This window comes from Eucyclogobius newberryi, unplaced genomic scaffold (assembly GCF_026437365.1).
Source record: "Eucyclogobius newberryi isolate DKJ021-1_F unplaced genomic scaffold, fEucNew1.0.hap1 SCAF_8, whole genome shotgun sequence".
NCBI lineage: Eukaryota > Metazoa > Chordata > Actinopteri > Gobiiformes > Gobiidae > Eucyclogobius > Eucyclogobius newberryi.
Genome location: NW_027316500.1, coordinates 25,790,448 through 25,805,798, shown reverse-complemented (window position 1 = coordinate 25,805,798; position 15,351 = coordinate 25,790,448). Strand labels below are relative to the sequence as shown.

Below are 15,351 nucleotides of genomic sequence, written 5' to 3'. Positions count from 1 at the left end.
CTGAGGAGTCACGCCTGGCTCTGAGCTACTAGTTAATGATTAACTCGTGCTGACAGGTGGTTGCGGACTGGCCAATCACATTCCAGTATTTGTGTTCAGGCTTCAGCGGGACAGCTAACACCCCAGGACCTCGGGATCGTGTGTGGGGAGCACTCACTCCGCTGCTTCTGTCGGCGCTGGTTCACTTTGGCACGTCTGAGCTCCGCTGTGCCTAAAACAAACCGACACTATGGTGAGCACGCGACCGCTTTGCACCGCTAGAAAAGCCCGTTCTTCTTGTTGTCACGTCAGTAACGTAAAGTGACGTTGTAGGAGTGAGATTTGTGTGTTTACGTTGTGCGAAAGCTGCAGAGTTCCTGATTATCCGCGAAACAAACGCGTAATTACGCAAAGTGCTACTGGAGACTACTACATTTGTCATGTTTAGTAGAAGATAGATCTATTGTTTGGCTATTTTAAACACCATTTCTTATCGCCAATGTAAAATAAATGCATGTCATGTTGCTTAACCATCGTAATTACCAGTTTGTCTCACGTGTTCCTTCCTCTTTTGTATTTTGTTTCCATTTAATCGATCTTTTGTCGTGTGAATGAAACATAAATGCTCGTTTCCCTCATGTGTGGCTGAGTGCAAACGCCTGGATGGACACAACAATAGCGCCGCGATCCAGTGGTTACTGTCGGGTCAGATCAGAGAAGCGTTGCCATGGCACCTGTTGATGTCACTGCGCTCGAGGCCGCGCGCGCGAGCCTTGTTTGTTCAGCGTCTGTGTCAAAGCCGCTGAAGCGAAGCGAGATTGGGCCATAAAGTGAGTAAAAAGGGCTTTAGTTTTGGGCCATGACGTGTTTAAACGACATGTGATCCACGTCACGCTCAGGATTAAGACCGTGAGGGACCAAAAGTGTGATCTGACACCAAATACTTAGATAACAAAGTATTCACACGTGCACTGAAGCCTTATAGTTTGGGAGATACATGAATAAATTAGTTGTAATAGTAATAATAGTTCATGGGTTTGAACTTGTTTATAGGCAACATCTCTTGGTGCCACTTTATTAATGATAATTAGGCGTTGTTATTATAAAGCATGAACAAAGACTTAATGCCTGATGAACAAATAGTTTATTAAGAATGATTCAGGCTTAGTTACTTCTTAATTAAGGGATTAAAGTCACAATTAAGTAGCTACTAAACCTGAATTGTTCATAATAAACGATTTGTTCATCACGAATTAAGTCTTTGTTCATGCTTCATTCAGGTTAAGTACTAGTTATTGTTAAGTTTTCTTTATAATAACTGATCTGACAATATGATTTAATCTCATATCTGGTCCATCTTCCAATTTTAGCTCGTCCAACGTCAGTGAATATGTCATTTAGTTGTCAAGTTACATTTTATGCCATTTAATATTTCAGCCAGTAATAGTACCAGCAATACACGTTAACGATTACATGATTTTAACAACCAGGCCAAATAATGTTGTTGTTGTTTCTGATTTAAGACCAGTTTAATCTTGATTTGGTCCCAGTTTAGTCCCAGTTTTGATGTACAAATGTGAACCATGGATCTATCATATCGATGTATCCGTCTGGGAGTGAAATATGCAAAGTCATCACTAAATGGACCATCACTAAAGCCCCCCTTTGAGGCTTTTAAACCAGGAATGCAGCGTGTTCATTGTTTCCAGATGCAGCGAGCTTGACCAATCACAGCTCTCGTTTGTGATCTGCCCCTCTCTCGTTTCAGTCAAAGATCCAGACTCTGAGCGAGGAGGAGAGAGCGCACCTCCTGCCCCTGCTCCGGAGCGCGCAGTGGGTCGAGACGGTGGGCCGCGACGCCATCTACAAGGAGTTCATATTCAAAGACTTTAACCAGGTGACTGCAGGGGGTTAGAGGTCGAATACTGACGGACCGCTTCTATTCGCGAGATTCACCTTCTTGTTTTGTGCAATTCAAAAGATCTACATTAGTTTTAAAATGTTGAGGTCCTCATTTGTCATCGTTCTGAAATCCATGACACAACACAGGCAAAGACCCGTCTGAATGAGATTAAATGCCTTTAAAACCGAGCTGAAAGCATGAGCGACTGCCTCAATAAAGTGTTATTGTTGTAAAATAAAGGTTAATTAAGCTTCTTTTAAAATATGTGTTGTTATTCTATATTTTTCAATAAAAAAAACACAAAAATACCAAACTTACCTTGCCAAGTGCTTCACACAACACGTAATAAAATGCATTAAAATCACAAAAAGAAAAGAGTGCAAATAAAATCATAAGTCAGTCATATGCACAGCTAAACAAAGCTTTTTCCCCCAGTTCAATTTAATTTAATTCAATTCCAATTTATTTTTGTAACAAAGGTGTTGATTCAACCAATAGAATGTTAGAGAATCAACTAACAAAACGGTCATTGGTCAATATTAGAGATGCTGATTAAATGACTGACTAAATGAGTAATTAATCCAATGCAGAACTGTCCCAGAGCCTGAATCTGAGAGGGAAAAACGTTCAAATAAACTCACTGGGACAAAGTAAAACCCTCTGGAGAAGCACACGGTCAGTTCATGTTACACTTGAAGATCTGAATCCTTTCCGTGGGTTTCAGAGCGATAGGAAAATGAAAAAACAAAAAAATATCTCCGTCATCATAGTAATAAACACTTCAAAGACAAATGATGGTTTTGAATAAGAGTGAAATGTCAGGACGTCTAAACCGGTCCCATTCTAGTGTTTCCCATTCCCATTCTAATGGGAACAAACGACTTGAGCCTGAATTCTGAGACGTTTTGTGCGTTTCCAGGCGTTTGGATTCATGTCGCGAGTGGCTCTTCAGGCGGAGAAGATCGACCATCATCCAGAGTGGTTCAACGTCTACAACAAGGTACAAAACGACCTTTAACCATCGCTCGAACATTAAGACCATCAGGGAAGCAAAGGTGAAGGGACTTTTGGACTTTTAAACCTGAAAGTGGGCGACTGAAACGCCTTTTGTGTCAAGAAAATCGCACAGAAGACACAAAATGGCGGTGACACGGTGATGCAGAAGGGCAGTGCTGAATATACACGTACGACAAATACACAATTCTAATTTTGAGTGATTATTCTGGCACAGTTACTCTTTCATTTGATGGAATCCAGAGAAATACCCACAGTTACTTTCCAAAAATCAGACAAATGCATTGTGGTATTTGATCGTGCGAGTTATATTTTCTTTTCTGACACGATATTAAATATAAGTAAGAAGTGAAGTAATACTGAGCTCGCTTCAGTAACATCACGGTGCAACATAAATTCCACATCTGTAAGTAAATCTGTTCAAAGCGTTACCACTCGATACTGCCCCCTTGTGGTGCAGGTTCAGTAAAGGCAAATACCAAATTAGTCGCACCTTTTTTAATAGTTTTGGCCGGGGTGCGACTTATACTTATATTTATAATTATATACTTATACTCCGGAGCGACTTACATGTGATATTATTTGTTATTTTCACACTTGCAACCGCATTTCATACTCCAGTGTGACATGTTTTTTCTTCTCTATTATGCATTTTTTTGGCTGGTGCGACTTATACTCAGGAAAATACTATATAGAAAGCTGCACTTTTATTGAACGTGCCAGTCTGTGTTTTGTTCTGAACTAAATGTGGCGATTCCAAACGTTGAGTACACATTTATAGAGCGGCTTGAGGACTAACAACGCCTGAGCAGAGCAATGTCCAATACAACTCTGGAGGCACTGGATTTTAAATTATTATTGTATTGTATTGTTTTATCTTGACTAATTTTAAATCTCTGAAGCCTGAAATAGAGATAGATTGATTCAAACAATGAATAATAATGATGTAATGTAAAAGTATTGAGGTTACGTACTCTGATTGGTCACATAATACATCACAAAACACATTCTAACACAGATATTCAGTGTTTCTTCAGTATTCTTCCTGTTACTTTCATTCATTGCTTGTGTTCTTCGTCTTTAACTCGTTTCAGGTCCAGATCACCCTGAGCACTCACGAATGCGGCGGCCTGTCCCAGCGAGACATCACCTTGGCGACGTTCATCGACCAAGCGTCTCTGATGTGAGCCTCCGAACGGTCCCAAAACTCAAGAGATCAACGACAAGAGTTGTCTCCTGAAAGTGCTGAAGCCGTTGTCATTGTTACAGAAGTCATTCCATGTTTTTTACAGTATTTCCCCGTTTTTGCCAAATGTGCCTAAGAAATCCCAAATGTTGTATTGTTCCTCTTTTACGTTGTCCGCAGTATTTTGTCAAATTAAAAGTGTAAAAGGTGCATCTCTTGTGTTGCTGTGGTTACCGTTTGGACGCTGTACCGGGACAGAGCACTAGGCGGCTCCGCACAGACAATATTGACTCAGAGAAACGCACTCTGCCCTTAAAAACATAAACCCAGGTGGATCGAACTGGTCCAAAGAGCAAAGATAAACCGTAGATGACCTTTACTTTGCTTTGTTTGGTTTACAGCTTCCTCCGTTAACAATAAAACACTTTAAAATCCACACAAAGACTCTAATAAACTATTGTGTTACTAGTTCATGTGTTAAAAGAGTGTGTGTGGCTGTGTTCACATTGACACGGGTTTTGTCCTGATTTGACCCGGTTTAGTCCCGATGTAGACTTGGTTTCTCCTCCAGTACCAGACTAGTCCAGGTTTAGTTCAATGGACTTTTTAGTTGATTTAATCTACTTTCCAAAGCCCCCGGCACGTCACAAGTATCACAATTTGAGGGGTAGAAAAAAGCACCTAGATATCGTAATACTGCTCCGGTACTTTCCCAGTAAGTACATCTGAAGTGTAATAACATAAATACTGCACTGATTATAATTGTATTTATTACATTAGAAAGGGGCAGATATTTATACGATTTTTTTCCTTCTCTCCCTCTTGAAATAAATAATAAAATAATTCAAATTTAGGGCCTGTTTGGAGATAAGAGCTTTGTGCATCTAATTAATGCTAAAAATCTATACAGTCAGTCAGTCTTCTTGCTTTTTTATGTTATATAAACTATCCTAACTGACAAAAGGAGCTGCATATAATATTTCAAATCAGGGCAGACTTTCTGTGATTAAAAACAGTAATTAAGACAAGAAAACTTGGTACAACGGTCACAATTTTACAGCTCTTTTGGGAAATAATTAAAAGATTTTGTTTCCGACCCCGGTTTGGTCCGTCCACCTTGAATACAGAAAGAGTAAATCACATTAGACATTAGACGCAGGGATTAAAAAGAAGACAAAAAAGCTCACTCACTCTCAGATAAGATTAACATTCAAAGTTTTATTTAAAAAAGTGATTTTGCCATTAAATTGACACAAATTTCTTACAAGCACGACTCAAGTTAAAAACTGAGCATGAATGAACTGTTAGTTAAAAAGGTCTAACCAGGCACTGACTAAATTATATTATGCAAACCTGAATATACTCAAACATGATACAAATACATTCAACTAATCTCTCCAAAACTCCCAGTGGTCACGTACAACGGTCGGATTACACAAAAACCGTCGTCTTTCTCGCCAAAAAAGTGGAGCAATCCTTGTCGAAAAAGGTACATATTGCACAAACATAAATTAATTCGGGGCGGGGGACGTACAAATGCAAAGACACGATTGTGAAAATGTTAAAAGAACACGTTTTGAGTATGAAACAAATGCCCCGACGTGGTGGAAATTAGAAATCGTTAGAAAAAAGATCAAACGTCTGCGTTAAGTCTGAAGTAGAAACTGAGGTAGATTGAATTAAAAGACAAAAGGTGGTGAATGCGTTTTAAAACAGTCATCGGAGTAAACAAAGTAAAAGTTAACTAAATGTTAAATGGAGCTTTGGATTGCTCTAGCCGTCCACGTTACAAAGCTCTAAAAGTGTCGTCATGTCTCAACTCGCGCTCTGGAGGTTTTAAATGTTTATTCTTATACATCTGGAGCGGAGCAGGAAGTACATCTTCTATTCCTTTTCCTCCAGACATTTAGACACAAAAAACATCTAATGATCAAATATTAAGAGTTGTTGCTGTTTTAAGCCAGAAAAATACATTTAAAACTAAAAATTCAGGGACGTTTTTGTAACTTTGTGGTTTATAAAATTCCAGAAAAAGAACAGTATTTAATTAAATTTTGGGTCAGTATTTAAATTAAATTCTGGGTCAGTATTTCAATTAAATTCTGGGTCAGTATTTTAATTTAATTCTGGGTCAGTATTTTAATTAAATTCTGGGTCAGTATTTTAATTAAATTCTGGGTCAGTATTTTAATTAAATTCTGGGTCAGTATTTTAATTAAATTCTGGGTCAGTATTACAATTAAATTCTGGGTCAGTATTTTAATTAAATTCTGGGTCAGTATTACAATTAAATTCTGGGTCAGTATTTTAATTAAATTCTGGGTCAGTATTACAATTAAATTCTGGGTCAGTATTTTAATTAAATTCTGGGTCAGTATTTTAATTAAATTCTGGGTCAGTATTTTAATTAAATTCTGGGTCAGTATTACAATTAAATTCTGGGTCAGTATTTCAATTAAATTCTGGGTCAGTATTTCAATTAAATTCTGGGTCAGTATTTTAATTTAATTCTGGGTCAGTATTTTAATTAAATTCTGGGTCAGTATTTTAATTAAATTCTGGGTCAGTATTTTAATTAAATTCTGGGTCAGTATTTTAATTAAATTCTGGGTCAGTATTTTAATTAAATTCTGGGTCAGTATTTTAATTAAATTCTGGGTCAGTATTTTAATTAAATTCTGGGTCAGTATTTTAATTAAATTCTGGGTCAGTATTTCAATTTAATTCTAGTTTGTTGTTTGTTTTGGAAAGTCTATGGGGAAAATGATGAAGAAATCCACTTCCAGCTAATGTTGAGCTCCATAAATGAGTTATTGCTCCCTTTTCCCTTTAATACGACTGATTCACGACTGGTTTACCATTATTTTAAAAGGTATTAAAATAAGATATCATTCTGTTAATCTTGAAGGGAAGAAACGTATCTATTTAACACAACGAGTTTGCATTTCGTCGAGCGTAAATAGAAAAATAGATGAATCTTTTAACCGTTTTGATGGTGTTCTGGTGTCACAGTTACGTCAATGTTTAACAATGTTTAATAATGTTTAATCATGTTTAATTCATCAGACACTGGACTTTAGAGAGCACCAGGTCTTACACACATCTTTCAAATAAACATTAAAATAAATTGCACAAACTGCGTTACTGACAGTTTAGTTTAGAGCGTTCAGACAAATTGGCGGTTTGAGTAAGTTAGAAAGACAGAATAAAACTAAAATCTCCCTTGTTTAAATGTAATGCATTAAAAACAAACGTGCTCGTGCTCTGAAAAGACGATGTAATTTCAAGTTATTTCTGCCGAGGCATCGCAGGGCTTCAAAACACACGAAAGGCGATTTATTTGTCAGATATTGCTTTAAAACCCATCGTCAGACACTGATGGTGACAGTGCAGAAGGCCACAGCTAGAGGGCGGCAGAGCGTTCGCGTTCGGATTCAGTGGTTTGTTGAAATGTTGAGACGTAGAAAACACAAAATAAAAAGGTGAATGTTTGATGAGTAAACACAGACAACATGTTGAGCTGAGTTTTAAAACAAATGGATCAGACATTATTGTGAATTGGATGCAGTCATTTCTCCACTTTTGCTGCTGGAAACGTGGGAAAAAGCGAATTTCTACAAAAGTCACGAAACATCTCGACTTAAATCACTTGAATTCAGAAATCGTGCGTATCGTATTTGTGTAGTTCTGACTGGTTTGGATTCAGACCTGATTGTTGAAGACGTTTGACAGGTTTTTTCTGTCTGTGCAGCGAGAAATATGAATAATACTAGTTTTATTAATTAACTAAACAACAGCAGCAGCGACTAGTGGATATTTTTACATTTATAATCAATAAAACAAGTTAGTGTTGGGTTATAATTGAACTTGAAACAATAAGAAATCTATTGAAACCAGGCAGAAGTGTTGTTACGCTACAAAAAGCCTGATACTGAACATACTGGACATGAAAACAGATTTTTTTAGACAATATCATGTATTTTCAACACTTTTTAGTCCCGTTATGAGCGAGATCGTTCTAAAACTATTCAGGGCCATTTCATTTTATCCTGTTTATGTCACTTTTTTTAGCATCAACACTTGTTCCAATGAGTTTTGATATTGATAGTTTTAGTATCTGAGCATTGATGTTTTTACAACCTATGAACCCACAAAGTAAACTAGTGCAAACCTGACCCACACAAATAAAGAGATTCAAGTGATTTAACTCGAGACGTCCCGTACTTTTGGCAGAGCAACTCTTCGAACTTGGAAGGTTTGTGCTCGTCGCAGATGTTGTCAGTTGGAGTTAAGGCATCGGAGCGAGGTGGGCGTGGTTTGCAGCGGGTCCAGGCCCAGACCCGAGGCTCGGATCCAGGCCCGGGTCCAGGCCCAGACCCGAGGCTTACGTGCAGACTTGTGTTCAGTGAGCTCTGCCGTTGCCGTTCATGTGGCTCGTGCTGGTCTTGGGGACCTCCGTGCTGTAGAGACAGTCCAGAAAGCCGCGGGAGATCTCCGTGACCATGGAGCGGTCCGGGATGGACTGGGCCATGCCGTAGATGGCGCCCTGCGGAGACAAGGAACCAGGAAGTGTTTGTGAATGCGACGGGCGAGGACGGATTCACTGACAGGCTTTAAAGCAGGGATCACGATCATCTTATTCCTCATATTTATTATTATTAGTGATTACTTTTGGTTTGTCTGTCTCAAACTTTTGACCTCGAGTACTGCAAGAAAACATCTGGCTTTGGAGTGTCTTAAAATACAGGACTAAAACAGGACTTAACAGTACTATAAATACAGTACTTAGGCAGGTCTAGTACTGAGTAAACACAGTACTTGGGCAGGTCCAGTACTAAGTAAACACAGTACTTGGGCAGGTCCAGTACTAAGTAAACGCAGTACTCGGGCAGGTCCAGTACTAAGTAAACGCAGTACTCGGGCAGGTCCAGTACTAAGTAAACGCAGTACTCGGGCAGGTCCAGTACTAAGTAAACACAGTACTTGGGCAGGTCCAGTACTAAGTAAACGCAGTACTCGGGCAGGTCCAGTACTAAGTAAACGCAGTACTCGGGCAGGTCCAGTACTAAGTAAACGCAGTACTCGGGCAGGTCCAGTACTAAGTAAACGCAGTACTCGGGCAGGTCCAGTACTAAGTAAACGCAGTACTCGGGCAGGTCCAGTACTAAGTAAACGCAGTACTCGGGCAGGTCCAGTACTAAGTAAACGCAGTACTCGGGCAGGTCCAGTACTAAGTAAACGCAGTACTCGGGCAGGTCCAGTACTAAGTAAACGCAGTACCATTCCCGTGGTCTTCTCTTTGGGGTTCTTCATGATCACGGCGACCGCGTCCATCACATCTGTGACAAAGCGATCTGCGACTCCGGGCTGAGTGTGCAGGACGGTGCAGCAGATGTGGATGCTGCGACACAGAGTTTATTATAATCAACAAAACGATGTAAACACTTTAATATCTGCAGCCAAATGCCAATTAATAACAGACATTTAATTAAAAATAGCATAGATGAACTAGATAAGAGAAGCTTTATTTCTCCCACAATGAGGAAATTACAGTGTCGCAAAGTACGTAAGTAAGAGCAAGAGAATGACAAATATTTTTTAATAGTATAAAAAATAAAGATTAAATGAGTTATAAGGTTATATAAGGTTAAGATTTTTTAGGATTTATATGTGTCAGCGGTAAAAAAGGAGAAGTTATTGAGCAAGTTAGCTGAATATTGCCTTTTTACATATACACAGTTTCCTTTATTTTTGTTTAGTTTGTTTTTGCTTAAACTCCTGTGTAATTATAGCCTTTGGAGTCCAGTTTGGGTCAGAAACACAGTCAGAACAGAGATTCTGCCCTTTCACTAGAACATTAGAATATATGGATTTTCATGAAGCATAAATCATACATCAATGATTTGCAGTAAATCAGTAACATATTTCACAGTGTCTCAAATTAAATCGATAATGGAAGCATTTTACTTCCCGGTAAATCAAACTCATTTATCGTTATGTTCAGGGATGTTAAGATTAATTGGAATTTTCCCCTTTGTGAGTCAAATAAATGTTCTCTTATCTTATAATTGAGAGTATTCAGATCATCTTAAGAACAATATATCAAATAATGAGAATTGTGAGAATTTCAGGAGCAAAAACAGTCATTTCAATTGAATCTTTCCTTCAGAAACTTGATCTACAACATGACTGAAGTAGACTCAGGTTTGCACCGTTGTTTGGCATCAACAATCGTCATGTTTCTTATATTTTCACATAAATCCAGACATTAAAGTTTTATTTACGACATCATTTATTTATACACGTGTTTAGAAGTGAACTCCAACTTCAAATCAACTTTTAAGGTTTGAATAAAGTTTTTTTTGCACCATATTGTCATTAAACGTGCATTCAAATAGACAAAAAGACAAGAGTAAAAGTGAAGCTCAAACCGGATTATAAGTCGTACCTTTTTTCATAGTTTTGGCTGAGGTGCGACTTATACTTACATTTATACTTGTATACTTATACTCTGGAGCGACTTATATGTGATATTATTAGTTATTTTCACACTTGCAACTGCATTTCATACTCCAGTGCAACTTATATATGTTTTTTTCTTCTCTATTATGCATTTTTTGGCTGGTGCGACTTATAGTCCAGTGCGACTTATACTCCAAAAAATACGATACTCTTGGCAAATATCCCTGGACGTTCCTTCACTTCCTCGTGCGTTTCTCTCTGAACATATCCGCGTCTTATCCTAGCCTCACGTACCTGGACGGATACTGCAGCGTGTTCAGGTTCCACCCCTTTGACGTCAGCGCGTTGGACAAACGGAAGATATCGAAGACGTCGGAGCCGATGGCCACCACGGACACCTCCGGGTCTCCGAACACAAACACGTCCTTTATCTTGCGGATTCTGTCGGCGAGAACGTGAAACTGCGGTTAATCTCTGCGATAAGATTAAGCCGTGGTCTAAAGTCCAGCAGACAACGAGTCCCTGATTCAGAGCGATTACTATCACAAAGATGTAGATTTGAAAAGCTTGACTCCAGTTTTTGAGAGGTAGAACAAGGACATATAGATCATTCTTCTCTTGTAATGTAATAGATTAAGTGAAATCCCTTTTTACGTTTGATTAACTGCTCACGTTTGCTCAGCCTTAGATAGAAATGCAGGCAAGAAAAAGGCTTCGGTTCAATATAATACAACATTTAGGCCTTTTAAACTACTTTGGATCACTTAAACATGGCATTCTCTGTAGTAGAACCTTGTATAACTTACTGTTTGTGTCACCAGCAGAGGGCGCTAGCGCTAATGCAGTCCTGGTGCATTGAAAAGTGAAGTAATGTCAAAGTATTGTCTATGAAGCTTAAAAAACAACAAAACAACAGCTTCTAACATGATGAGGCAACAGTACATGGACAAAAAAAAAGTTTAAATCACACTATTTATAGAATAAATTGTCCGTGTCACTGGGTACAGTTTTTTTTTATAAGCAATGGTGATCGTTTTGCCATTTTCTTTCGCAGAAGTTTGTTCCAAAAAGGTAAAGTATCTCATTAAATCCGTCCGTGCATCTATTACCTTAAACTAGATATTTTTTTAATACCTCAAATGTGGAAAATATGGCGTTTTTGGTACAGCCCAATTGTATTTGTTAAGATTAGAGCTCGACCAACATGTTTGTGGCTCACACCGATCGGTTTCTCTGGATTTCAAACAATAGTCAATAAGATATGATATTTTTGGGTACAGGGCTTGATTTAGATGATTTCCCTCAAATTATGACATTTTAATTGACTACAAAACTCCCCTACAGTACTTTTACCCCAAACCTGTGCAGGCCCATTGCACAGTGCATTAAAGTGTTATTAAAGCTTTATGTGTATCGTCTATAATAGTGTCATCACAGTCGGAAGAAAACGTAATTCTTTATGTGTAATAAAATAATTTAGGCAGCAGGCCAGACAAAAGTAACTTGTGCTGGAGAATTAAGGACAATAGTCGTTAAGATAAAAAGAGCAAATACTAGCTCTCGTTAAGATAGGGAGTCTGTCCATAAATCAGAGTGTTATGCAGTACTACAAATACTGGCTCCTGCGTAACCGTCCGCAGCCTGAAAACACTTACTCTTGTGTGATCTTGCGCGCCGTGGTGATGACCTTCTTGGTGGCGTCCACGTATCCCGCCTCCCCCATGTGCATCATCGTGGCCCAGCAGGCGGCGATGATCCCCCCCGGCCTCGACCCGGCGATGGAGGGAGAGGCGTAGATTCCCCCCTGCCAGTCGGGGGCGACGAAGTACTGGTACTGCCGGTACTTCTTATCGCTGTAGAGGATGACGGAGGAGCCTTTGGGCGCGTAGCCGTACTGAGGTGGAGGAGATGGAAGCGGCGACAGTTTAGAGATTATCGTGTCACGCGCCGATCGCTCGTTTGCTTATCTACTGCAAACTGATGAGCTATTTGTGGCATGTCGTGTGCTCAAAAACAACAACCTTCCCCGTACAAAGTTGAGACAAAAGGTGCACGTTAAGCCTAGGAACAAGTGGGAAGACAAATGTATTCAAACCTGGCGCAGTTTTAATCTGGAAATTATATATAAAACGTAATTTAAGAAGAGATTTTTGACCTGTAGATTGATTTTGTGCAGTATATTTATGTGATGGGGTGAGCGATTCATGCTTTTTACGGCTGTAGTCAACTAAATAAAAGGAATTGTTGGTCGACTACAGGAGACAGCGACATAAACAGGCAAAAACTCTCAAAATCTTTAAGTATCTCAATAATCTGACTATGTATCCAACACCGAAACTGCACTCTGAGGAGAAGAAACGCACAGAAGTTCATACAAAGAACACTATTTACATGGAAAAGTACTAGTAAACAGTGTAGGTTACATGATTCAATCCCAAATCTTCAGCTAAATCGCTCCATAAATTCTCTTTTCTGCTGTTGTCCCATAGAAATCCTTCTTTATATCTAAATAATATAATAGTTGGCTAATACAAATTTTCATCCGACAGCCCTATTAGTGTCTCTTTACACGAGCAACTCGAGCCTGCTGCTGCTTCTGAGACGTCACGCTTCACTGCGATTGGTTTAACCCAACTCACTCATGCAGAACCTGACAGACACTGACCAGTAGAGGGAGGAGGCAGAGTAAGCAAAGAGCTGCATAAAACAACGATTTCACACACAAAAAATGTCATTATCGCCATATCGCACAATACTGTATAATAATAATACTGCGCTTTTCATTCTGATTGAATATATTCCTAATGAAACAAATCTACTAGTTTGAAGGGCGAAGAAAAACACATAACTAATGATCCTGATATTTGTAGAACTAATTAACAGTGAGATGAAGAGCAAACAGAGGAACAGAGGATTATTTTGTGTGTTCTGTGGCATCAGCGTTTGTCACGACCGTCTTGTCTAGTGTATTTGTACTGGGAACAGGTTAGATAAGCGTGAAATGAAAACCAACTACTGTAACAATGGAAAATCTAAATTGTTTTTGTTTGTTTTTTTGAGAAAATCGAGTATATTGCCTAAAACGACTTGAAAAGGATGCAAAAAAGCTGATTCATCATAAGAAAGAACAGATATCGACCGCGTCAGCTTCGAAAAACAACGGTATACAATTATATTTCTGGAGTTTTGTGTATAATTGTGTAGCGCATTGTTGTTTGTGTGTTACTTCAACCACAACAAAGACATTTTCAATCACGTTTTAACAAATGATCTGAATATCGTCGTCGAGATAACACAAAAAGTCTTAATATTCATAATCAGTGGTTCATAAAAGCCCAGTTGTACCTTGTGCGTGTCAGCGGAGATACTGGTCACACCTTTCACCCGGAAGTCAAACGGCGCGAGTTTGAAACCGGCCTTTTCCATAAAAACGATGAGGTATCCTCCCAGACACGCGTCCACGTGCAGCGGCAGGTCGTACCTCGTGGCCAGCTGCGCAGAAGGAGGAACCATGAGCTCATGAACCACATTTAAGCCATTTTAAAAGACCCGCATGGTTTTAATGCCGACCTTGGCCACTTCCTCGATGGGGTCCATGATGCCGTGAGGGAACTGGGGGGCGGAGCACACCAGCATCGCCGTGTTTTTGCTGATGGCTCGTCTCATGGCCTGAAAGAGACGCAGAGGTGGAAATGTGAGAACATCTGTGCGGACTGAAGAGGACGCAAGAGTCTGAAAGCAATTTAGATCGAAATGGGGGAAAAAGGTCATAACAGGAAGGAATTCTTGGACTGAAACCCTGGAATAAATGATTAGATGATTCGAGGTTTGTACTAAAATGCATTGAAAGACCTCAAATACCGTATTTTCTGGACTATAAGTCGCACTTTTTTCATAGTTTTGGCCGGGATGCAACTTATACTTTTATACTTATTCTCAGGAGCGATTTTCACACTTGCAACCGCATTTCATACTCCAGTACAACTTATATATGTTTTTTTCTTCTCTATTATGCATTTTTTGGCTAGTGCGACTTATACTCCAGTGCAACTTATAGTCCGGAAAATACGGTATGAACATTTTTATCTTGGCCATGTTTATTTTCTTTCAACCTCTGCTTGAACTAATACAAACAGAAAAGCTAAACTACATTGGTAACATATAAAAGACATTATCAGTGACATGCAGTGAAACAAACTGAAACTGACTGAAAAGGAGCAGAAAGAAGAACAATCTTTCATTGTCGGTCCCTTTTTCAATGTTCACTTAACCCTGCTGTTTTAAAACACATTACAATAAACATTTGCAATAAAGAAACTCACAAAAATACATTACAAGCAGATATCTGGTCTTATCGCAACAGCCTAATGTACATGTCTTCCTTAAATGCAATTATCGTTCTTTGGTTCTGAATCCGGGCTTTAGCAAAACGAGATGTATCGAAAAAATGCAAATTCTACGTACCAATATTTTTGTACTGATACTTTGATACCTCAGTCAGTGTCATTATATCAATATTGGACATAAATTCCCCCATCAATACCAGGAGTTTCGAATAATGTGTCGATTAGAATATTTGTTGGTAAGGTTTAGTATAATTTGATGAATGTCTGCCTGTTTGTTAGTTGTGAATCTAAACTGGACTGAAGTAACAATAAAAACAGAATTGATAGAATGTTCTTCACTTGTTGACTGATTTCTTAGCTTTTAAACGTTCACTTTGTGGTGTATTATATATATTTTAATCATTTATTATTCACCGTACAGTATTTTGTGTACAGAGTTTGGACAACAGTAAATATGTTGT

General features: G+C 38.8%; 2 protein-coding genes across 3 annotated transcripts in view; one reads left to right on the top strand and one right to left on the bottom strand.

Moving 5' to 3' along the window:
• Positions 1-1,718: 1,718 nt before the first annotated feature.
• Positions 1,719-4,128, top strand: pcbd1 (pterin-4 alpha-carbinolamine dehydratase/dimerization cofactor of hepatocyte nuclear factor 1 alpha). Its single transcript, XM_072436749.1, has 3 exons — positions 1,719-1,876; positions 2,802-2,882; positions 3,991-4,128. The coding sequence occupies exons 2-3, from the start codon at positions 2,814-2,816 to the stop codon at positions 4,081-4,083; spliced, it is 162 nt and encodes a 53-aa protein (XP_072292850.1). The 5' UTR covers positions 1,719-1,876; positions 2,802-2,813; the 3' UTR covers positions 4,084-4,128.
• Positions 4,129-6,693: 2,565 nt separating this feature from the next.
• The window catches only part of sgpl1 (sphingosine-1-phosphate lyase 1), a 30,873-nt gene continuing 22,215 nt past the window's right edge, over positions 6,694-15,351 (bottom strand). The window contains exons 9-14 of one of the 2 annotated variants that reach the window (XM_072437154.1): positions 14,115-14,213; positions 13,890-14,036; positions 12,200-12,438; positions 10,839-10,985; positions 9,363-9,483; positions 6,694-8,628 (exon numbers count right to left, since the gene is read on the bottom strand). In XM_072437154.1, the coding sequence (XP_072293255.1) occupies positions 8,485-8,628; positions 9,363-9,483; positions 10,839-10,985; positions 12,200-12,438; positions 13,890-14,036; positions 14,115-14,213 (897 nt within the window). In that variant the 3' untranslated portion in view covers positions 6,694-8,484. The remainder of the gene's footprint in view (positions 8,629-9,362; positions 9,484-10,838; positions 10,986-12,199; positions 12,439-13,889; positions 14,037-14,114; positions 14,214-15,351) is intronic. The other variant, XM_072437153.1, reaches the window with a different exon arrangement.

Excerpts from the sequence above, each read along its gene's own strand:
- pcbd1 (XM_072436749.1), top strand. The coding sequence starts at position 2,814 with ATGTCGCGAGTGGCTCTTCAGGCGGAGAAGATCGACCATCATCCAGAG. Across the intron at positions 2,883-3,990 it reads GGTTCAACGTCTACAACAAG|GTCCAGATCACCCTGAGCAC; the intron begins GTACAAAACGAC and ends AACTCGTTTCAG.